This window comes from Oryctolagus cuniculus, chromosome 6 (genome assembly GCF_051225735.1).
Source record: "Oryctolagus cuniculus isolate XC-2025 breed Fujian yellow rabbit chromosome 6, ASM5122573v1, whole genome shotgun sequence".
Lineage (NCBI taxonomy): Eukaryota > Metazoa > Chordata > Mammalia > Lagomorpha > Leporidae > Oryctolagus > Oryctolagus cuniculus.
The window spans coordinates 21574080-21599063 of NC_142872.1; the positions used below are offsets into that span (position 1 = coordinate 21574080).

The 24984-nt window shown below is 39.9% G+C and overlaps 1 protein-coding gene across 2 annotated transcripts in view; it reads right to left on the bottom strand.

Annotated features, from left to right (window-relative positions):
• Positions 1-1095: 1095 nt before the first annotated feature.
• The window catches only part of FNIP1 (folliculin interacting protein 1), a 131456-nt gene continuing 107567 nt past the window's right edge, over positions 1096-24984 (bottom strand). For both annotated transcript variants that reach the window (XM_008254986.5, XM_008254985.5), the window contains 7 exons: positions 22570-22716; positions 21311-21480; positions 16951-18370; positions 15636-15804; positions 11925-12122; positions 5863-5978; positions 1096-3776 (listed from right to left, as the gene is read on the bottom strand). In XM_008254986.5, coding sequence (XP_008253208.3) covers positions 3698-3776; positions 5863-5978; positions 11925-12122; positions 15636-15804; positions 16951-18370; positions 21311-21480; positions 22570-22716 — 2299 coding nt within the window. In that variant the 3' untranslated portion in view covers positions 1096-3697. The remainder of the gene's footprint in view (positions 3777-5862; positions 5979-11924; positions 12123-15635; positions 15805-16950; positions 18371-21310; positions 21481-22569; positions 22717-24984) is intronic.

Genomic DNA, 24984 nt, shown 5'->3' on the forward strand with positions numbered 1-24984 from the left:
CACTGTTCTTAACAGCTTTACATGGCTTCCTCTAGTTTCAGTTGACTGGGGTGTTTGCTTTCATAAAAGCATTTAAATAAATTTTCATTTTGTCACTGTGATAAATAGATCAGGTTTAAGAATACATCAGTACTTTTTTTTTAAGATTTATTTTATTTATTTGAGAGAGAGGTAGAGACACAGAGAGGTCTTCCATCTGCTGGTTCACTCCCTAGATGGCCACAATGACTGGAGCTGTGCCGATCCAAGGCCAGGAGCCAGGAGCTTCTTCCAGGTCTCCCATGCGGGTGCAAGGGCCCAAGGACTTGGGCCATCCTCCACTACTATCCTAGGCCGCAGCAGAGAGCTGGATCGGACGAGCAGCAGCCAGGACTAGAACCGGCGCCCATATAGGATGCCTGTGTTTCAGGCCAGGGCTTTAACCTGATGCACCACAGCACTGGCTCCACCAGTACTTTTTTGTTATTATGATTTTATTCATTCCAAATTCTCCTAACCATAGGTAAGGGCTATTGACGAAAAGCTAGACAGATTATCTAATAACAGCAGCAACCAGAAAATTATCTGGCATTTGGGATGTGTTAGCACTAACTAAAATCTTTTTGGTTTCTTTCTTTTTTTAAATTTTGAGAGAGGGCAGCAGGGCAAAGAGAAAGAGAGAGCCCATCCTCCAGATAAATTCACATCCCCAAATGCATGTATTGGCCTGATACTGGGTGAAGCTGAAGCCAGAAAACAGGAACTAAGAACGCAATTCACGTCTTCTATGAACCCAACCACTTGAGCTATCAACACTTCTTCCTAGAGTCCGCAGCAGCAGGAAGCTGGAGTTAGGAGCCAGACCCAGGCATTGAATCCAGGTGTTCTAACTAGCATCTTAATTGCTAGGCTAAATGTCTACCAGTAGGCTAAATTCTTGACATTCTTTATTTCACTTGATTCCTACAACCTCATGAAGTAGATTCTACCAATATTTCTGGAAAAGTTACAGGCTCAGAAATGTCTAACTTGGGACTAGAAACCAGGTGGTCTGACATCAGAATCCATGTTACAAAGACCTTATCATCAGTGTATGAAAGACAGACCATCAATCCATCAAATTGACATGTATATTTATTGCACAAATTTCCCCCCAGAACTGGGAGGTTATTATAATACAGGTATACATTTGAGAAATGTATTCAGAACAAGGAACAAATATGTACATTTTACATATCCACCATCTAAATAACTTAGAGAAAGCAGAACATTTTCATAAGACATATTCCAAAAGTAGGCATTATGTAAAATTGGTTTTTTTAGTAATCATCCCCAGAATATGCCAACTGCAACAAAATAAAATCAGTACTAGTATGTTTATTGCACTTAACATTTTCAAACTCAAAGTTAAGACATATTAATAAATGTCAGGAATATTTAAAAGCAAACCAATTAGTTTATATACAAGGAAAAATTAGTTTTAATTCTAAAATGTAAAAGATCCCTTTTTCATACCCCGTTGTAACAAAACAGGATTTTTTTTGATATGTAACCCATATCTGTCTGTACCATAAGAAAATGAAAAAATTATTTCATATGGGTCAAAATTCTTCTCACACTCATCATAACGACTATATATTAAAGAAGCAGCAGCTCACTCCTTGGGCTTTGTATAAGGAAAAAATGACTATGAGGAAGGTACCAGAAATTACAGAAGGGTTAGGAATTATAAAACTTAGGAATCCTATAAGGATTAATGATTCTTGAAGAAACTATACACTTTTTCCTCCCCTGCAAAGCTTATTTTTAAGAGTATCAATAGCATGAGCCATCCACTTACCAAGACTAGAATTCCTAAGTGGTCATTTATTAGACATTTCAAACAAATAGGACTGAGAATAGTTTCATGGTTAAGAAAATACCCAGAAATAGACATTATCTAGCTGCTACATATTATACTGAGCTACAATCAAAAAATAGTATTTAATGGACATATGGATTTTTCTGTATCCTGAATTCGGCCAGCAACTGACTCACAAAATTCTAAAAACAGGTTACAGAAGAATTCTGTTAATGAATAACTAAATTAAGCCAAAGAAAAAATATCTATAAACACACTTTGGCTCTAAGTCATCCATGGGAGACTCAGGTGCTAACTGGGACAAGCTAATAGGAAACAGATCAAAAACACTGCAGGCACACCGACTTCAGGTTTACATTTCATTACATCAACACTTTCTTTGTGTACTTGGAGATCTCTTGAATACCCATGGAGAGGGCAAAAATGTGACCCAATGCTATAAAATCAAGGTCAAATACTAAAGACATCACAGAAATTGTCCATTAATTACTAAAAATTTAAATAGCAAGAATCGGTGTGTTATACAGTAAATGTATTTAAGTAACTAAATAAGGAAGTAGATTTCTTAACCAGTTATGAAAATAACAGTAAATGAAAGCAGAAACCAACTTTACTTCTAGCAGTGAAACTATCTTAGACCAGAAAAGCAAAGAACAAACTACAATGTAGTATTCAAGTAAACTGAGGTAGTAGAGCATATTGAAAACTTTACCTACCCATCTTTCTATTTACATTACTTACACAAGTTTGGTTCCATATTAGCCTTTCTTACAAGCAATAATCTATAGTATACAGAGACAGCAATTGAAAAATGGAAATCTATGAAAGAAACCAGCTTCTGGAAGACAGGGGCTCTTAAAGAAAAATTTTAAGAGTCATGAGTTCTGTTAGTGTAAATTGAATATAATTAAGCACTCAAACAAATATTTGGCTCCTGTGGGTTCAAGAAGGGCTGATACTGAAAAAAGGGCCTTGGCTTCCTGAGCACTTTTTAAAGAAAATATTATTATTTCTTCCAATGCTATGGAGCAATTTTTAATCCTAATTTTCAGTTATTAAATTAGTGAATATGTAAGTATTAATAAGAATTAGCTCACAAACAGTATAAAGTAGTAGTATTTTGGGAATCTACCTTCTACAGCCTTATAAAAGATTGGTTTGACTTATAGAGTGTGTGAAACAGAAAAATCATCAGATAGTAACATTTAAACATTACAATAATACTGATTGAAAACATTTTTTAAAAAGGCATATTTTACCAATCATGTATTTCTATTTCTTCTTTTTAAAAAAATAGATACATATGTACACTTAGGTGGATAACATAACGCACATTTACACTAATTATTCTGAGTTTGTTATAATAGGCTGTTTAACTTACTTTCAGAAACAACCAGAAATTAACTGCTTTGAATTATAAAACAAAATAAATAATCAAGGTTTTATAGATTTCTGTACCTTACAAATAAAAAATTTAAAACTATTGAAAATTTCTGAGCCAGTTAATCATGAGATATCTGTTGATATTTATGAACTGGGACATCATAGTGATCATACGAAATCCCTTGATGCTATACATTTTGTAGAAATTTCTATGTTACACTTTGGCTTTTTCAAGTGCTTTGCCCCAAAATTATTTATGCTACTTTAGTTTCACTTGGTTAAAAATCTCCCACCAACCCCAAGTCCCATTAAAAAGAACCATCCAATGTACACGGATAAGCAATGAAACACCTAATACCCAGGTGACTGTTCATCCAGACGAAAGTGTAACAGGAACAAATCCACACAAATACATTTTGTGTCTGCCTCCTTGGATTCTACTTATCTTTCCACCAAAGTTAACCTTTACGCATGTTAAAGGAGTATCTGAGCAACATAAGGAGAGTGAGTGCTTGCTACAGCAGCCAGGAGAGGAAGATCACTGGATTCAATCCTGAAATGAGGAAACGAAAATCTCAGTTCAGGCATTTTCTACCTAAAACAGAACTCCCACAGGCAATGTCTACTTCCAGTCACATCATTACACTTGAGCAGTAACAGGTTATCCTGGCCAAAAGGAACAGAGTCAAAGAGTCGAAGATAACCAAAGTTGTAATTTTTAAGTAAGCAAAAAACAAACCCAAAGATTTAAAATTAAAAAAAGAAAAAGAAGAAACAAAGCTTCTGAAACTACTCAAGGGTAACAAACTCATCAGTGCAGGAAAGCATCTCACTGACCTGATGATGGACCATGTTTCTGGGCAAGGCACGGCATCTAAAAATTACAATCTAGTACAATAATAGAATAACTGTGTGTACCTAGCCTGTTTTGGATAAAATGTTTCTATAATAAGACAAACTGGAAGAAGTAACAGAAGCTTCTTTAAAAATACATCCTATACACAATCTACAGGAAAAGAAAAAATAGCCAATCAACATAGAAAAGGTTACTCAGACTAACTCATGTTTGGAGAAATTTGAATTAGCTACTTTTCAGCTAATACTTAAGCATATACTAAAAAGTTTGGTAACAGTAGTGATTACAGTGTTCCCACATTGTTGGTGGAAACTGGCATTGTCCATGTAACACTTGGTATTATTTACCAAAGTACCTACAAAAATTTTAACATACATGTCCATAGCCAAAAATTATATTTAAGGAATTGTCTCCAAATACCAAAGACTTATATTCATTCCAGCATTGGTTAACAATAACAAAAAACTGAAAATAACCCAAATTGCAACATACAATTTTCTGTTATACAGCCATTGAGAAGAATGGGAATAGATCAGTATGTACACATTGAATGAACATTAAAAATTCATTAAAAGGTAAATTACAAATGACTTATAGAATATAAACCAATTGTATTATTTATGTTATACATGAAAATTTCTGTGAGAACAAGTAATCTGTTAACAGTATTTGGGTGGAGATTAGAAGCTGAGCAGCAGACAACAATTTACTTTTCATTTTATATCAATATACACTGTGAGCTTTATTATAAAAGCTAGTTGAAATTTTTTTTTTTAAAAAAAAGGCATTAAATTCCTTCTGTCATCTTTATCTCTTCTTCTCTCCCCCCCACCCCAAGAAAACCAAGATTATATGCTGCTACTGATTTCCCAAACATTAGAGAATCATTCTGTATGTACTCCTTAAGTCAAAAGCCTCATTAGGACTTGAACAACAGTGTGGTATCATGATACATAAACAGGATCTGTAGTCAGAAAGATAGGGAGTCATTCAAATCCCTACTGGTGTGTGATATCTGACACGTTAAATTATTAAATCATCCATTCCCAATATGAATGGAACTGATGATATACTACAGGATGACTAATAATTAAGGAATACCACCAATAAAAGTAATCTGGTTTCTGAAATGCAGTAGGTTCTAAATGATGTTACTTTTCCCTTAAAAGCTGAATTACACAAAGTTCTATCATATTAATTTCTTCAACAAGCATTTCAAGAAGTGATTCAGATCCACAAAAAGTGGTCACAGAATGTAAGTGACTACAATACACTGAAATAGGGTTACACTCTGCCCCTCCTTGGTCAGATTTCCCAGTCCTCTTTCAGTTAGCATTTTAGATAGTTGCTTCCTTCTGAAGAGTAACTGCAGATTAGACAGATACATGTAGATAAGGGGGAATAAGCAGTAGTATGTAGATGATGTATTATACCATCCACAGAGTAGTTTTACTTCAGTAGGCTCATGTGGAACCAGGACAGATGCTTGGAATAATGAGCTTACAATATCCGATCAACAAAAATTAGTATTTTGTTATTTTTCTAAAAAAATTTATATTTTAATTCATTCTGACTATATTCTCAATATATTATATGTAATGGCACAAGGAATAAGGCCTTGCAAATGAGTGGCAGATAAGGAGACTGCTTATGATAGAGCAATCTAAATGTTAACAATGTCCAGCTTCTATGAGGTAAAGGCACTTAAAAAGAAGGGAAATCTGAGAAATAGTCCTTGCATAAGAGAAAACAAAGCCATAAAAAAAACTAGGAACACACATACCCAAGAACTACTCCCAACTCCTTGACATGGACACGCATCTGCCCCCTCAGATATTCAGACAGCATTTTGCTCTTGAAGTATAACTCCTGCAACCGGTCTTCAAGATGCATTACACACTGCAGTTACAGAAAAAAACCAAGAAACAGTCAGAACTCGGTATCAGACTCTGAGTAAAAGCAAATTCCAAGGCTTGGTGGTGCAATTCTATCTAGCTACTCCAAAATAAAGTAAAAAATTTGGGACACGTTTTGAAAGTATATAGTTTTAGCTAAAAAGGAATATATAACCTTTTTCTGGTTCATATAAAAATTACCTTCTATAGTGTTTGTTAAATTGTGTTAAAATACACGTAACATAAAATTTACCATTTTAACTTTTTTTTTTTGGCCAGGTAGAGATATAGACTGTGAGATAGAGAGAGACAGAGAGAAAGATCTTCCTTCCGTGGTTCACTCCACAAATGGCCGCTATGGCCGGTGCACTGTGCCAATCTGAAACCAGCAGCCAGGTGCTTCCTCCTGGTCTCCCATGCAGGTGCAGGGCCCAAGCACTTGGGCTATCCTCCACTGCCCTCCTGGGCCATAGCAAAGAGCTGGACTGGAAGAGGAGCAACCGGGACTAGAACCCGGCACTCATATGGGATGCTGGCGCTGCAGGCGGAAGATTAGCCAAGTGAGCCACGGCGCCGGTCCCAAGCACTATTCTTAAGTGTACCTTTCAGTGGCATTAACTACATTTAAATGTTATGCAACAGTCATCACTAATCATTTCCAGAACTCTTAAAAATATTTTATTCCGGCCAGCGCCGCAGCTCACTAGGCTAATCCTCCGCCTGCAGCGCTGGCACACTGGGTTCTAGTCCCGGTTGGTGCTTGGGCCCTGCACCCACATGGGAGACCAGGAGGAAGCACCTGGCTCCCGATACATTTTAAATGTATTTTGATAGAAAAGGCTGTTTTGTAATAATTCAGGGAATGCTCCACAGTCCTAACTAGGATTTCTGTTTTGTTTTATCAAGATTTATTTATCTATCTGAAAATCAGAGTTAAGAGATTAAAGAAAAGACAGAGAGATCTCCCATCCACTGATTCACTTCCCAGGTGGCCACAACAGCCAGAACTAAGCAATGCAGAAGCCAGGAGCCCCAGCTGGGTCTCCCTACGTGGGTTGCAGGGGCTCACACACTTAGGCTATCTTAATGCTGTCTTCTTAGGCCATTAGCAAAGAAATGGCTCAGAAGTGAAGCAGCCAGGACACAAACCAGCACCCATATTATATGCTGCCATCACAGGTGGCAATTCTACCTGCCATGCCACACACCCTACAGAAAGATGTTTCTAAGTTAGAACATCAAATATAATACATAAATTTTATTTACCATCAGTTAACTTCCTCAACTTAGTAACAGGCAGTTTTTCATGTTAATTAGTGCTAGGTAGGTTTAAGAAAAAATGAGTTTCTGGTGTTAAAACACTAAATATTCACAGTGTACCATTCCAATACTGAAAACCCTTCTTACTGGAAACATACAACTGAATCAATGGATTTCTTGGCTCACTTTACTGTTTTGTGGTGTATATTTCTTCCACAATGTTGCTTAGGCCAAAAATGCCCCAAGAAAAAAATCTTAACACAGAATATATGTATATATAAAATATGTATTACTATTTACCATAATGGTTAAATTACTATTTAACCATTTTAAAGTATATAATTTAGTGGTATTAAGTGCACTCACAATGCTAAGAAACCATTACCACCATTAACTTATAGAACTTTCTCATCAACCCAAACAGAAACTCTAAAACAAAACTCTCTACCTCAATCTCTACCACCCCTAGTCTCTACTTACCACTGGATGTATGTGCTTGTTTGGGATACTGCACATAAGTGTGATTACACAGTATCTGTTCTTTTGTTTCTGGTTTATTTCACTCAGCTTTATGTTTCTGAGGTTTATCCACGTTGTGGCATGTGTCCAAACTTCATTTCCTTTTATGGCTGAATAAGCACTGCATTTTATATATTATACCACATTTTGTGTATTCATTCATTTGATTTTGGATTCTTGGGTCATTTTTTTAAGGTTTTATTTTTACTTTTTTTTTTTTTTTTTTTTTGGACAGGCAGAGTGGACAGTGAGAGAGAGACAGAGAGAAAGGTCTTCCTTTGCCGTTGGTTCACCCTCCAATGGCCGCCACGGCCAGTGCACTGCGGCCGGCGCACCGCGCTGATCCGATGGCAGGAGCCAGGTGCTTCTCCTGGTCTCCCATGGGGTGCAGGGCCCAAGCACTTGGGCCATCCTCCACTGCACTCCCAGGCCACAGCAGAGAGCTGGCCTGGAAGAGGGGCAACCGGGACAGAATCCGGCGCCCCAACCGGGACTAGAACCTGGTGTGCCGTCGCCACAAGGCGGAGGATTAGCCCAGTGAGCCGCGGCGCCGGCCTATTTTTACTTTCTTGAAAGGCAAAGAGAGATGGGGGGAGACAGATAGACATTTCATTTGCTGATTCACTCCCCAAATGGCTGCAACCACCAGATCAGGACCAGGCAAGAGCCAGGAACTCCACCATGGTCTCCCACATGGAGTCCCAGGACTTCCATTGCGTTCCGAGATACATTCTGGATCAGAAGTGGAGTAGTCAGGACCAGATCTGCCATTCTGACCAATTTGGAGGTGGGAATGCAAGCAGTGGTTCAACTCACTATAAAATCAGCCTCCAGCTGGTTTATTTCTAACTCTTGGTGATTGTAAATAGTGCTGCTATAAACATTAGGATAAAATTTATCTGTTTGAATGTCTGCTTGAAATTTTTTGGAGTATAAATATAAAATTGCTGGATCATACATGTTAAGATTTTTGAGCACATGTACCATTTGATATTCGAATTAGCAGTGCATGAGGGGTCCCAGTTCTGTACATCCTGGCCAATACTTGCTATTTGGTTTTGGTTGTTTTTGCTTTTTTTAACCATTGCCATCCTTATAGGCATCCTTAAAGGCATTGTATTGTGATTTTATTTGTATTACCCTAATATCAAATGATGTTGAACATATACTTTTAGAATTACTTTTTATTTATTTTCATTTTATTTGAAGGAGGAGAGAGATAAGGTGAGATCTTCCATCAGCTGGTCCACTCCTCTAAATATCTGCAGTAAACCATGACTAGGCCAGACTTAAACTAAGAGGTAAGACCCAAATATCTTAGTCATCACCTACTGCCTCCTAGGGTACACATTAACAGGAAGCTGGAATTGGAAGCAGAATCAGAACTCAATCCAGGCATTCTGATAGGGAATACAGACATTCCAAATGGCATCTAAGCCACTGTGCCAAACACCTATCCCTGAACATATTCCTCATTGGCCATTTGTCCATTCAAGTTCTTTTCTCATTTCTAAACTTGATGATTTGTTTTCTGCTGAGTTATAGTTCTTTTAAAAAAATAATTAGGGGCTAGTATTGTGGCACAGCAAGTACGGCCACTGCTTACAATGTCGGCATCCCATATGGGCACTGGTTTATGTCCCGATGCTCCACTTCCAATCCAGCTGCCTGCTAATAGCATGGGAAAAGCAGCAGAAGATGGCCCAAGTGCTCAGCCCTTGCCACTCAAGTGTGAGACCTGGCTTTTGTAGCCACTTAAGGACTGAACCAGCAAATGGAAGACCTCTACCACTGCCCCCAACTTTCCATCCATTCCCTGCTACCTAGGTAGCATTGGTCAAGCACTCAACATAACCTGTTGAAGAGATTCTTTGCTAAATGGTCTGCGCATCCTTGCTGAAAATCAGTCAAGTTTATTATCAGGTTTATTATTGGATTCTACATCTGTTCCATGGATATAATGCCTGACTTTATGCCAGTATCACAATGTTTTGATTTTTATAGTCCTTGGGCCCTGCACCCTCATGGGAGACCAGGAGGAAGCACCTAGCTCCTGGCTTCGGATCAGCACAGTGCACCAGCCGCAGCGGCCATTGAGGGGTGAACCAATGGAAAAAGGAAGACCTTTCTCTGTAACTCTCTCTCTCACTGTCCACTCTGCCTGTCAAAAAACAAAACCAAAAAAAAAAAAAGATGGATTTTTCTATTTTTGCAAACTATGTCACTGAAGTTTTTATAGGGGTTGAATTCAACCAGCACATCACTTTGGGTAGTAATGACATCTTAATAAGATTGTCTTCTAATACAGAAACATAGGTTATGTTTCCATTTTATTTATGTCTTTAATTTCTTTGAGAAATGTTTTTGTAGTTTTCAATGTAACAAATATTTTGCATTCTTGGTTAAACTTATTCTTTTTGATGTTGCTGTAACTTTTCTTCATTTCTTTATATATCGCTCATTAGTATATAGGTATGTTTGTGTTTTGTATCTTGCAATTCTTCTATCTACATATTAACACTATCTTTTTTGTGTGTGTGGAATCTTTATGTTTTCTATATATAAGATCATGCCATCTGTTAACAGAGATAATGTTATTTCTTCCTTTCCAATTCTGAAGTCTTTTGTTTCTTTTTCTTGCCTAATTGCTCTGGCCTAGACTTCCCAATCCCATGTTGAACAGAAGTGGTAAAAGTGGGTATTCTTGTCTTGCTCCTCATCTTAGGGGAAAAGCTCCCATTCTTTCCCAACTGAGTACGATGTTACCTATTGGTTGGTCATAAACTGACTTTATCATCACTACAGAATTTCCAACTGTGATATTTTGTAATTCTCCTAGCAAGAGAAAGAATATTGAAAGTTGGAAATATGTCTTTAATAAGAGATTACAAAGAGGGATCACTCAAAGTCCTGACATGACCAAGAGGGTTCTAAACCATACTGGGATTCTACACAATGCTTGGAGATACTGCAGGATCAAAAATTCTGATTGTAAAGTTGGGCATTTGGGATAGCAGTAAAGATGTCCATTAAGATACCATGTCCTGCATCAGAGGGTCCAGGTTTGATACCCAGCTCTGCCCATGACTCCAGCTTCCTGATAATGCAGACCCCAGGAGACAACAGTGATGCCTCCAGTAGTTCAGTCCCTGCCATCCACGTGGGAGATCTGGACTGAGTTCCTTGTTTCTAGCTTTGACCCTGTCTACTCCAAGCCGTTTCAGCTGTTTGAGGAATGAACTGACATGAGAGCTCTTTTGCTGTGTCTATATCTGTCTCTCAAAAAAAACAAAAAAAATAGCTCCTAAAATCAGAATATATACACATATACAAATCCCCTTCTGTCTTGACTTGGGCAGCTATAACAAAATATCATAGACCTAGTGCCTTAAATAACAGAGATTTAATTTTCTCACATTTCTAAAGGCTTGAAGTCCAAGATCATAGTACAAACACAGTTGGGTTCTGGTGAGGGATCTCTGCTAGTTTAGGAGATGGCTGCCTACTCACTGTGTCAACACATACTAAGAAGTGAATTCATTTCCCTTGTTCTCATCTCATTGAGCCACTAATCCCTTCCTGAGGGGCCCACCATCAAGATATATTATGTCCGGTGCCGCGGCTCACTTGGCTAATCCTCCGCCTGTGGTGCCAGCACCCTGGGTTCTAGTCCCGGTTGGGGCACCGGATTCTGTCCCAGTTGCTCCTCTTCCAGTCTAGCTCTCTGCTGTGGCCTGGGAAGGCAGTGGAGGATGGCCCAAGTGCTTGGGCCCTGCACCCTCATGGGAGACCAGGCTCCTGGCTTTGGATTGGCGCAGCGCACCAGCTGAAGCAGCCATTTGGGGGGTGAACCAATGGAAAAGGAGGACCTTTCTCTCTGTCTCTCTGTCTCTCTCTCTGTCTAACTCTGCCTGTCAAAAAAAAAAAAAAAAAGATATAATATAACCTTAATTACTTCCCAAAGTTCTTATCTCCAAATAATTGTCATATTGGAAGTTGGGGCTTCAACATGGGAATTTGGAAAAGGGTAGGCTGGACAAACATTCAGTCCATAACACAGTCTTTCAGAAAACAATGATGATGCAGCTAGCCACAGTATTAATCAAGCATATTAAGTAGTTCAGTCACCTTTCAGACTGGTTAAAGTAGTTCAAGTCTTACACATACTTACAAAATTTGGAGATAAGTTATGCTTATAAAGCTGAAGAGTGGAATGAAGCAGGTTGGAAACAAGACTGGAAACCAATACTTCCTTCCCCAGTTTATTATCTGTTACTCTTCTCTGGCTACTGGCCACCTGAACGGTCCATTTATCCATATCAGCTATAATACAGACAGCTTCTGCTATTGGTTCATCCAACACTGGATGCTGGAAAGAAAAGAAGAATACATCTTAGGATAATCAAAGTTTTCAAAGATAAGATAAATAGGATGAGGCTATGAAAGGATACTACACAAAAACAGAAAAAAAGAATACTAAGTTTTAACAGCTATAGCTAAAGAACCCTTGATAGAAGAATGGAATAGTTAATAAATGAGTAACAAATACTGAGATATCTTATAAAAATCATCACAGGTACAGACTTTTTATTCATTAACAGAACTCTGTATTCATTAATCCAGAACTTAACTTCCACCAGTCTTTTGATCATTCTATCATTTATGTGATGAATTTACTGAATGTCAACTATGTACCAGGTAACTGGAAAACATTTTCTTTTTTTTGCTTCAAAGACCTTAAGCATTTTAAAAACAGATTAGGACATATTCACACAATGGAGTCAATAATCCAAGCTGTCATACATTAATGTCTCAGCACCATATGGCTATCCTTTGATAACATAAAGTATCTTGTTGGTGATGTGAGATTTTTCTATTTTATCAGAACATGTCTGGATATACCCAGAGTCAGGGTACAAAAATTAAAATAGAGACCAATTAACATGTACTAACATGGTTTTCCAAGACACAGTGCTAAATGAACACAAGTCACTATAAATACACACACACACACAAAGACAATTTTATCCCAGCTATTATATTTTTCAAATTCAGACTCTGTATCTACATGGAAACATACAGAAAAATGAATGCAAATACTTAAATCAAGATTTTTAATATACAGATCTCTGAAGAAATAGGACTATCAAATCAGTAAAGCACTTCTACTTTTTATTCTATAAATCTTTATACTGTTTAAGTTTTTATCACAAGCATGTACACAAAGGATATTTCTCTAACATTTCTTGTTTCCATAGTTATACAACTAAATATAAGGAGTTGCTCCTATGGCCCAGGACTGGCATCCTTAAAGTTTATTCCTTGTCCAGATAATAAACAATCACTCAGAATAAAACTCCTTAATGGAAAGAAGACAATGGAGCTCAGAAGACTATGCAGTCTTGTGAATAAAATCAAAACATATAGCCAATTAAACAAACATGTAATTGATGAAACAGGAGTCAAGTGTTTACAAGGGTAATAATAGTATTTGTGTGAGAGAAAGTTTTATTGTGGAAGGTACATGTATAAAAAGTACAGAAATTGAACTATCAGTTAAAAATTCTCATTTTAGAAGTTTCTGGCCCAGAAAGCAACACTGGTGAATTCTTTCAAACATTTAGAGAAAAAAATAGTATCATTCCTCTATGAACAATTCCACAAAACAGAGAGGGACTACTTCCCAATTCTTTCTACATGGCCAATATTAATCACCCTGAAATCATAGCCAAAAATATTACAAATAAAGAAAAATACAGACCAATACCCTTCATTAATACAGACTTCAAGATCTATAACAAAATATTAGTAAATCAAACCCAACAACACAGGAAAACGATTATTTCCATGATAAAGCAGAATTTTCCCCCAGGAACACAACAGTTTAACATCTAAAAATCAATCAATTGTAATCCTGACATTAACAGTTTAAAGAAAAAACACTGATTATCTCAAAAGACATACTCAAAATCAACAGACAAAATTCCATACCTATTCCTGATTTAAAGAGTAGGGGAAAAAAACCCTCTAAAGCCTTGACTACAAAGGAACTTCTCTACCTCATAAAAGGCATCTATTAGAACACTGCTTCTAATATCATACTTAATAGGGCCGGCGCCGCGACTCACTAGGCTAATCCTCCGCCTAGCGGCGCCGGCACACCAGGTTCTAGTCCCGGTCGGGGCGCCGGATTCTGTCCCGGTTGCCCCTCTTCCAGGCCAGCTCTCTGCTGTGGCCAGGGAGTGCAGTGGAGGATGGCCCAGGTGCTTGGGCCCTGCACCCCATGGGAGACCAGGAGAAGCACCTGGCTCCTGGCTCCTGCCATCGGATCAGCGCGGTGCGCCGGCCACAGAGCGCCCGCCGCGGCGGCCATTGGAGGGTGAAACAACGGCAAAAGGAAGACCTTTCTCTCTGTCTCTCTCTCTCACTGTCCACTCTGCCTGTCAAAAAAAATAAAAAATAAAAAATAATATCATACTTAATAACAAAAAACTTCAGTATTTTCACCTAAGATCAGGAATAAGAAAACAACATCTACTGTCACTACATCCATGCAACACTATACTAATGCAGTTTGGGTCAGGGGGAAACCATAAATAAAAGCATCTAGGTGAGAAAGGAAGGTGTAAAACTGCTCACTGATGACATGAGCCTATGTGTAATAAACTGAAGGGATCTCTACAAAAAAGGAATAGAACTAATAAAGAGTTTAGCAAGGTCACAAGACATAAGAACAATATATAAAATTTAACTGTACTTCTATTATGTAAGTAAAAATAACTTCAAAGGGAAATTAAGAATCCCATTATCATTTAAACAGTCACATTTTTTTAAAGAATTATTTTATTTATTCTAATACAGAGTTACAGAGAGAGAGAGGCAGCAGACAGAGAAGTCTTCCATTCTGCTGGTTCACTCCCCAAATGACCGTAAAGGCCAGAGCTATATCGAATAGATGAGCTGAGCTCATCTGAGGCCAGGAGCCAAGAGCTTCTCCTGGGTTTCCCATGTGGGCTCAGAGGCCCAAGGAGTTGGGCCATCTTCTACTGCTTTCCCAGGCCACAGCAGAGAGCTGAATCAGAATAGGAGCAGCCGGGACTCGAACCAGCGCCCATATGGGATGCTGTTGCTGCAGGCTGGGGCTTTAATCCGCTGTGCCACAGTGCCTGCACCACAACTTTGTAATGTTATAAATAATCTACCAATGAACATCTATGAGTACATAAAGAACTTGCTATATTTCAGATCTTCCATTTGGGCACATTCCTGGAACTCTTACTTGCCTTCGCAGTGTAGGTACTGTTGGGCACCAAAAAGTAGGTTGTGCCCAGATCGTTAGATCCCCGCAGAGACCCCCAGAGAGTCGATCACACCTAACTGCAAAAGCAAGGTTTATTGGGGAGTACAAGCCGTGACAGGGACCCCATCCAACCAACCGGCACAGCAGAGGAAGGAGTGAGGCCCCGGTCTTTGTTAGGGAGAGTTTTTAAAGGAAAAAAGGGCTATATCAGCAGGAAAAGAGTTACATACAGCACGGAAGCTCTGGGCACAGGGAGTTACTTTGTTCAGCAGTCTCTACTGTGCTGTCCTTGGTCTACCGAGCTAGCTGTCCCTGGTAAGCTTTGATATCTCTGGAATGCCTGAATGCCTGCTTTTACGAGGACCCCGGTCTGCAATGGGAAATGGAGGCTGCTTTTTTTTATTGTTTAAAAATGGAGTCACTTTGGTTCTTCAGAACAAACATGCAAGTGCTATACTTGAAGTGACACACTCAAAGAATGACTGTGTAACAGTGAAGTGTGACCAAGAACACATGGCAGCTCTGGGTTCTACTGGTTATCAGTTTATTCTAAATCAATTCAAGAACAGAGATGGCTATTACCTGCACAGCATGAGACAAGTCTGACATTAGACACTGCCGGAGCCTCTCATCACTCCCAATTCCTTGAAGAACAAAGTCAGGCACATAAGATGAGCAGTAGCCAGCCAGCAGGGACCTCCCAAAGTTGGCAATGTTGGGCTGAACAGAACTCACTTCAATTAATTTTGACCTGGAAGAAAGATTCCCAAATAAGGCATATCCAATTAACAATAAACACATTTCCCAGTAAAAATGTGCATACACCACCAGTTCATATTTCTAGCACATTATTTTCTACAAAATACACTCTGAACATCACCCTTAAATAAAAACTTGTCTAAGTGCTCAGACTACAAAATACTCCTTATCAAAAGACCTGTGGCCGGCGCCGCAGCTCACTAGGCTAATCCTCCGCCTAGCGGCGCCGGCACACCGGGTTCTAGTCCCAGTCAGGGCGCCGGATTCTGTCCCGGTTGCCCCTCTTCCAGGCCAGCTCTCTGCTGTGGCCAGGGAGTGCAGTGGAGGATGGCCCAGGTGCTTGGGCCCTGCACCCTATGGGAGACCAGGAAAAGCACCTGGCTCCTGGCTCCTGCCATCGGATCAGTGCAGTGCGCCGGCCGCAGCACGCCGGCCGCGGCGGCCATTGGAGGGTGAACCAACGGCAAAAAGAAGACCTTTCTCTCTGTCTCTCTCTCTCTCACTGTCCACTCTGCCTGTCAAAAAAAAAAAAAAAAAAAGGCCTGATACATAACTTTGTAATGATATGAGCATAAATCTTACTATTCATAATAGATTTCAGGAGACTTGTTCCTTGTATTTGTAACACTTCTTAATATAATCATATTGAGAAAATGAACATCCAAAATAAACTAGCTAAATATCTTAAATTCCAAAGCTGGTGTCTAACATTTCTCAATCCCTGATGCTCTCCTTCTACGTGATCTAGAGTATACACTGCCTGTTTTCCTCTTAGTTCTTGCCCAGATCCTTTTCTACCTTCTCAGTGAGAACTTCACCATAACTTCCAGACTCACTATGCACATTCTGGGGGGTCATACTTCATTTTAAAATGGCTTGAAAACTCTTAAGCAGTATGTAATTACAACTACTTATCAACCAGGTCCTTTAACTTTCTGATGCTTTCACAAAGCTTTCCTAGGGAGCTTGTGAAGCTTAGCATTTATGAAGTAAAACTACAAGATGCTAAAAGACAATTTGTCTAGGACAATGATCTCTTCTACATTAGCTACTACTACCCTTCAGAGACCAGCTAGACAGAAGAATGTTACAGACTTTTTAAATAAGACCTACTATAAGAGGAAAACATCCTACTTACCCAGGAAATGGTATCTCATCCTCTTCTGCCCAGTCTTCTTGCTCTCCTGCATAGTAACTACTGACTGGTCTAGTCATATCATGACCTGCATCTTCGCTTTCACTATCACCAAGGGCACTGTCTGAACTTTCATTTCTTGGAATGTCCCATTCAGTTCCTACAGCAATTTTTTTCTCTGAACTCTCTTTATCCCCATGGGGGACAAGAATGGAGAGTGTATTTCTTTGGTCCTGCTGAGGAAAGCAGGTTTTACATGAATCCTGGTGAACTGCCTCTACACATTTACAAAATTCATTGCTTTGTTTGCTGGTTTTTGTACACAACATTTTTGAAAACTCCAACACACAGCAGTGTTCTTTACTGTCTGCATTTGTTTTATCTAGAACATCATCAATAGTCCTGGTTTCAATTGAATCATCATTAAAATATTCATCAAATAAGCTCATGTTTTCAGAGTCTGAATGACTCCAACAGGGGAGTTCACAGGGCTCTCCAGAAATCAAGTTCTGTCTATTAGACTCTCCAGATTGGTCCTTAGTTGTTTGTTTAGTTTCTTTATGTTGATCAATTGCCCCTCTTTCTTCCTTCAGTGGTTTGGTGTGATGCCTGGTAATTTGATCCACCACTGCCTGACTCCGGAGTTCAGTGTCCGAATCAGGTGACATAGAATCCCCAATCAGAAAAGTAACCTTTGTCTGGGCTGCCTCACAAGAAAATACAGCAGGTACAATCTTATCTGGAGGTTTTTTTTCCACAACCACTCCTGTAGATCTCAATGCTTTATCTGTGTGATGATCTGAATTCAGCAGTTCCTCACTGTGCCATGTTTCCTCTGTTGGCTCTAGGCCTGCTTCTGACAATGCACATTTGTCTACTGGAGCAGATCCTGTGCAAACAACTGTTTCTAACTTGGTGTCAAGGCAAGTTCTTAATTTATCTCTGCACTGTTTAACATCAACAACATTTTCTTCTTGGCAGTCAGGAGGACAAACCATTCGGCATTCATCTGAAATTCCCAGTAGCTCTGTAGAGCTGTTCTGGATATCTTCTCCGTCCTGTCGTGAAGCACTCTCTGCGTTTTGCCCAACAAGTGGACGAGTGCAATACTTACAGCCACAGTTAGGAGTTCTTGTTTCTTCTGACTCTTTAAAGAGCAAACTACTTTTGTTTCTATGCATTGTGATAAGCACATACTCTGATTCTTCTATTTCACCTTTTTCTAGGGTGGTAGTGATTACTGTGCCTGGCATAACAATGGCTTCATCTTCTCCATTTTCTAAAAGATGGGTTTCTTGAAGTTCAGAGCATCTTATAAAGTATGTAAGAAAATAAAGCAGCCTCTGGACCATGTCTTGCCGTTTGCCAACTACCACAGTCCTCGCTAACCGCACAGGAGAGCCAATAGCGCCATACAAGTCTCCTGCAATGGAAAAATTAGTTAATAGGCACATCGTCTCTCTCCTCACATAGTCAAAAATGCTATTTTTTAATTATGAGAAACATACTCTTAATGTATAAGAGGCAGTAGAGGTTTTTAGTTCTTTACTCTATACAACACAGTAGGAGGAGATGAATGGTCTTAACTAGAGAGAATGATGAAGAGAAAGCTTTTCTAGCTTCTCCCTTAAATAGCTGTTGTGGTTCTAAAACCAAGAGTGAGTTCTTTTTTTTTTTTTTTTTTTTTTTTTGACAGGCAGAGTGGACAGTGAGAGAGAGAGAGACAGAGAGAAAGGTCTTCCTTTTTTGCCGCTGGTTCACCCTCCAATGGCCGCCGCGGCCGGCACGCTGTGGCCCGCGCACCGCGCTGATCCGATGGCAGGAGCCAGGTACTTATCCTGGTCTCCCATGGGGTGCAGGGCCCAAGCACTTGGGCCATCCTCCACTGCCTTCCCGGGCCACAGCAGAGAGCTGGCCTGGAAGAGGGGCAACCGGGACAGAATCCGGCGCCCCAACCGGGACTAGAACCCAGTGTGCCGGCACCGCAAGGCGGAGGATTCGCCTAGTGAGCCGCGGCGCCGGCCAAGAGTGAGTTCTGAAAGCCACATTTACCAAGAACATTCATTGTGCCAGGCTCCATGCAGAGCACCGTTATCTACATGGGAAAGTACTGCCCAGAGAATTATGTACACAAGAATTCTTTAGCTATCCAGTGTAGAAACAAGAAAGCACATTTCCTGCTGACAGACAAGGAGACAAAGGAAGTAGTGGGGGAATGGAGCAGACCTGGAATAGTCATACCACAAATTTCTCTATTTGTGTTATAGCTCAAATTAAATCATAACTTATAGGTCAAAAATTAACTTAAAAATGGAGAATTTGAAATTATTAATTCAAGATTTGTTAAGCTGCTAGTATACACATTTAACTTTTATTTTACTCTAAAAAACAATTCACACTTTTTAAACACAAACAAGTCTCAAATACATAAAGGATGTAGACAATACAACCGGCGCCGCGGCTCACTAGGCTAATACTCCGCCTTGCGGTGCCGGCACACCGGGTTCTAGTCCCGGTCGGGGCACCGGATTCTGTCCCGGTAGCCCCTCTTCCAGGCCAGCTCTCTGCTGTGGCCAGGGAGTGCAGTGGAGGATGGCCCAAGTGCTTGGGCCCTGCACCCCATGGGAGACCAGGATAAGTACCTGGCTCCTGCCATCGGATCAGCGCGGTGCACGGGCCACAGCGCGCCGGCCGCGGCGGCCATTGGAGGGTGAACCAGCGGCAAAAAAGGAAGACCTTTCTCTCTGTCTCTCTCTCTCACTGTCCACTCTGCCTGTCAAAAAAAAAAAAAAAGGATGCAGACAATACAATGAAACATTTTTTTCTCTAAGACACTGCCTCAAAAACCACCACGCTGCTGTTCTAAACTACTTCTCAAATTGCCATTGGTTACCAAATAAACTGAAATTGCTTTTGCAAGCCAACTGAGTCTTCCACAACCGTCCCCCTCATCAACTTCATCTTCTTACAGCCGCCCTTTTTCATCTTTATTCACCCAAAACCTCTACTGCAGTACTAAAACCAGACTACTGAATACACTTTACACGTTTAACACCTGAGCTCCTTTTATGCACACAACGTATTCTCCCTTCCCTAACTCTGCTAGTCCACAAGTTTTCATTCAAGCTTCTTTATTTGCACAAAATAAACTCTCCTTACTAAACTCCCTCTCAACTTTTCATTTCTATTATACTGCTTCTTTGAATCATTCCCACTTTATAAATTAGGAAACTGACTCAAATGGGGTGTACCTGTCTCCACAGCCTGTACTTCTTAAAAGTTTATTTAATCAATTTATTTATTTGAGAGGGAGAATGACAGGAAGAGAGAAGGGGATCCTTTTAAGTGGTTCACTCTCCAAATCCCTGCCAAACCTGGGCTGGGTCAGGCCAGAACAAGGAACCAGGAACTCAATCCAGGTCTCCCACCAGGGTGGCAGGGACCCAGTTACTTCAGGCATCACTACTACCTCCTGGAATTTTCTTTAGCAAGAAGCTGCAACAGAAGCCAGAGGTAAAGTAGGTAAGGTACTGGATCCAGAGGCATTCTTACAAGGGATGCAGGCATCTTAACCAGCATCGTAAGCATTGGGACAAATGTCTAGCCCCATACTTATACATCATGCCACAGTGCTTCCCTAATGCCTATAAACTTATCAACCACCCGTTCTCTCCAATACTTTCCATTTTCAGTTGTGCCAGCACCAAGGGAAACAGTTTCCAAACCAACTTACCAAACAATAGAAACCTCAGTGAATTGCTACTCTTTACCAGATTTACTCTAGTTCTCACAGATGACTGCTGATTCAATTTTTTTAGGCTGAGTACCTAATGCAAAGTATAAAAATATAAAACAGACTGAAGACTCTGAAGTTACTAGCAAACAAGTTATCCGCCTGTTCTCCTTGCTCCGCTGGAAGACCTATCAGAAATGATGTCATACACGTGATGAGGACAGGACAATTTAGCAGACTGGACGCTGGTTCAAGTTTCAGCTGCTCCACTTCCAATCCAGCTCCCTTCTATGGCCTGGGAAAGCAGTAGAAGATGGCCCAATTCCTTGGGCCCCTGCACCCACGTGGGAGACATGGAAGAAGCTCCTGGCTCCTGGCTTCGGATCAGCCCAGCTCTGGCCATTGCAGCCATTTGGGGAGTGAACCAGTGGATAGAAGACCCCAGCCCCTTTCTCTGCCTCTGCCTTTCAAATAAATAAATACATCTTAAAAAAAAAGACAAGTTGAGATGTTATAGAATGGAGGAAGGAACCGTGAGCATTTTATTTATTTTTGTTTTTGCTACAGAATAATTCCAAAAAGTTCCACAAAAGTTTAACTGTAATATATGAGGGTGTTCAGACTACATACCCAGTTGAGCCCAAAGTGGGTTATATGGATGAGTCTTTGCCAACATGTCCACACTCTGAGAGGAATGTTTCTCTAAAAATATTTTTATAGGTGGTTGTCCATTTGGCATGACTGTTGGCACCCAGGCAAGATGATTGGTCAGAACTGCAGTAATGAGAGCTGGCAAGAATCTGAAAACAAAATGTAATGTTAGATTCCAATCTGCCTTCATGAAACTGTAGGTTTCAACAAGGAGAGTACATATTTTCAAGTGGACACATGCCCCCCCCAAAAAAGGGGGGGGGGGAGACAGATGGATAAAAATTCTACCAGGATGAAAATGAAAGTTAATAAATTTTTTTGTTGTCAGGAGTTAAAGAAAATCTTCAAAATAAAATAACTATTTTAGAGGCTGGTGCCGTGGCTCACTTAGCTAATCCACCACCTGTGGCACCAGCATACCATATGGGTACTGGGTTCTAGTCCCGGCTGCTCCTCTTCCGGTCCAGCTCTCTGCTGTGGCCCGGGACTTCAGTGCAGGATGGCCCAGGTGCTTGGGCTCCTGCACCCACATGGGAGACCAGGAGGAAGCACCTGGCTCCTGGCGTCGGGCCAGTGCAGCGCCGGCTGTGGCGGCCATTTGGGGAGTGAACCAACAGAAGGAAGACCTTTTTCTCTCTCTCTCTCTCTCTCACTGTCTATAACTCTACCTGTCAAAATAAAATAAATAATAAAAAATTTTAAAAAGTAACTATTTTAGATCATAATTTAAAAACAAAAGTAACATTCTACTTGAAAAACTATGGATTCTTTTCATTTTTTAATCTGTGCAATTTGTTAATCAATCCACAGGGTCTTTGATTTACAAATTACTGAATGGGAAAATGAAGGAAAGCATTAAGCAAACTTTATCTACTATCACAGAGAATAAAAACATCTGAATTATTCACCTGGATTTCTAAGACTTGATAAGTAAGTAAAAGAACATGATAAAATATCACATTAAAAATCTATCATTGGAATCCTAGGACTTCCTTACCAATTTTTTATCTCTTTTCTATGAAAGAAAACTATCATTAGTGGATACAATTCACAAAAATAGGAAGCTTCAGATAACACTGTTAAGATGTCAAGAATTTTAATTTAATACATAATAAAGACATTTTTACTGTTTTTAATTCATACGGTTTTGTGGCATTCATTCATAAACTATCATTCAGGTTTGATCACAATTTAGATACTTCGTTTTGATAAAAAGAAATAAATTAAACAAGTCATACTGATTTTTAGAAGCATTTTCCATCAGAAAAGTGAATTCCTTCATGAAACGATGGCAAAGCTGGTTCTTTTCTGGCGTTCCCGACATCATTGTAAGCCAGACAGGCTCTCCAATCCGTGGCATTGTGTAAAGATTACAAATTGTTGTTCTAAAAAGAGAAAAGACACATTATGGAATTTATGGTTTCCAGATTTACATCCTCCTACCATTTATGTTGTCAGCTTAGCCCTTACATCTAGATTCTTAAAGCTTTTGAGAAGAGGCAAGGAACTAAATCTTTCCTTTGGTCAACAGCATAATAGCATAACGTTCAGTACATGAACTCAGAATGTGTTGGTGCTGGTGCTGGCTCCGCCTCAAAATGACTGTGCCCTGCAGTAAATTATTTTCTCCGTTACACACTGGTTTCCTCTGCCTGTAAGATGAAAGGATAGAACTAGATAATTTCTAAAGTGCCTTTTAGCGCTACATTTTAAGGTACAGACACTAGGTATGATGCCCATATTGGAATACCTGGGTTTGCCATTTGGCTCTGGCTCCTGACTTCAGCTTTCTGCTGACGCAAACTCTGGGAGGCAGTGGTGATGGTTCAAGTAACTGGGTTACTGACACTCATAAGGGAGACCCAGATTTAGTTCCTGGCTCCAGGCTTTGGATCAACCCAGCTCCTGCCATTACAGGCATTTGGGGAGTGAACCAGTAGATGAAAAAGGTATGTGTGTATGGGTGTGTGTGTGGGTGTGTGTGTGTGTGTCTGCAAAGCTTGTTGCTTCTCCAATTTTTTAAAAAAGTGACCAGTGTGACTGATGAACTGAATATTACATTTTATTTAAACATAATTAAATCAAATAGTCCCTAATGGTTCAGATTATATTGGTCGATACAGCTCTAGAAAGTTTTGATATCCTCACAAATTCTAATAATTACCTCAGCACAGTTCTCTAACAACAAGGATCCAGAAAAGAAAAAGAAGTCACTTGCCTATACAACTATTACTGAATCTTGAACCAATATAAACATTATATATTTCAACGAATTGAAGTAACAAATACAGATTACATTAACAAGTTATTGGTAGGGCATGAAAAGATTGCTGATAACTTAAAAGCAATTAAGAAATGAAAAATATTTTAGCCCATGTCTCACTATCCTATATACAGGACACCTACAAAAATTTAAACTGAGCAATAATTATACCACTTATGTTAATTCTAAAATAAATGTTTGTCATTTGGAATATTCACAGAATTGAAAACTTTGGAGTTCATGGGTTAAATAAGGTGAAAATAATTTTTTAAAATAAGAATCATTGGGCCGGCGCCGCGGCTCACTAGGCTAATCCTCCGCCTAGCGGCGCCGGCACACCGGGTTCTAGTCCCGGTCGGGGAGCCGGATTCTGTCCCGGTTGCCCCTCTTCCAGGCCAGCCCTCTGCTGTGGCCAGGGAGTGCAGTGGAGGATGGCCCAGGTGCTTGGGCCCTGCACCCCACGGGAGACCAGGAAAAGCACCTGGCTCCTGGCTCCTGCCATCGGATCAGCGCGGTGCGCCGGCCGCAGCGCGCCGGCCGCGGCGGCCATTGGAGGGTGAACCAACGGCAAAAGGAAGACCTTTCTCTCTGTCTCTCTCTCTCTCACTGTCCACTCTGCCTGTCAAAATAAAAAAAAAAAAAAAAAAAAAAAAAAAGAATCATTGAAGAAAGAAATGACTAGAATACAACATAGGGATGTTTGAAATGCTTATTTTTAAAGCTTATTAAGGATGTCTAGATGGAATCAAAAACTGAACACAAAGACCTCAACTGAACATCACTAAAGCATTTGAAAACAGATAAACTGCTATAACAAATGGAACTGGCAATGAACCATTAGTGAAAATTAAAATTAGAGATTCTACATAATTCTAGCTTCCCACCTCTGTAAACCCTGGGAGTCAGAGGTTATGACTTACGTGGTTTGTTCTCTGCACTCACATAGAAGGCTCGGATTAAGTTCCTGGCTCCAGCCCAGCCCAGTACTGGCCAATGTGGGCATATGGGGAGTGAGCCAGTGGATGGGAGCTGCCAGTGTCTCTCTTTCTGCCTCTCATATGTGTGTGTGTGTATGTATATGTACAGGGGTGTGTGTGTGTGTTTGAATATGGAAAGAGAGATATGGGGGAAATTTTCTGGAAAATAAGAATGTGGGAAAAGATATAAAATAAATTTATTTTTTATTATACCTTGTCAAACTTTTGTTAAGTACATTCTGTATCTACCTATCAAATTTATCTTAACTAATTACTTGAGACACACAGTAAAAAGAAAGCTGTGCTGATTCATGCCCCAAATAGTACCAAAGCTGGGATGGGGTCTGAAACACAATTCAGGTCTTCCACGGGTGGCATCACCAGTGACGACCAGAAGATGGAATCAAGAACTT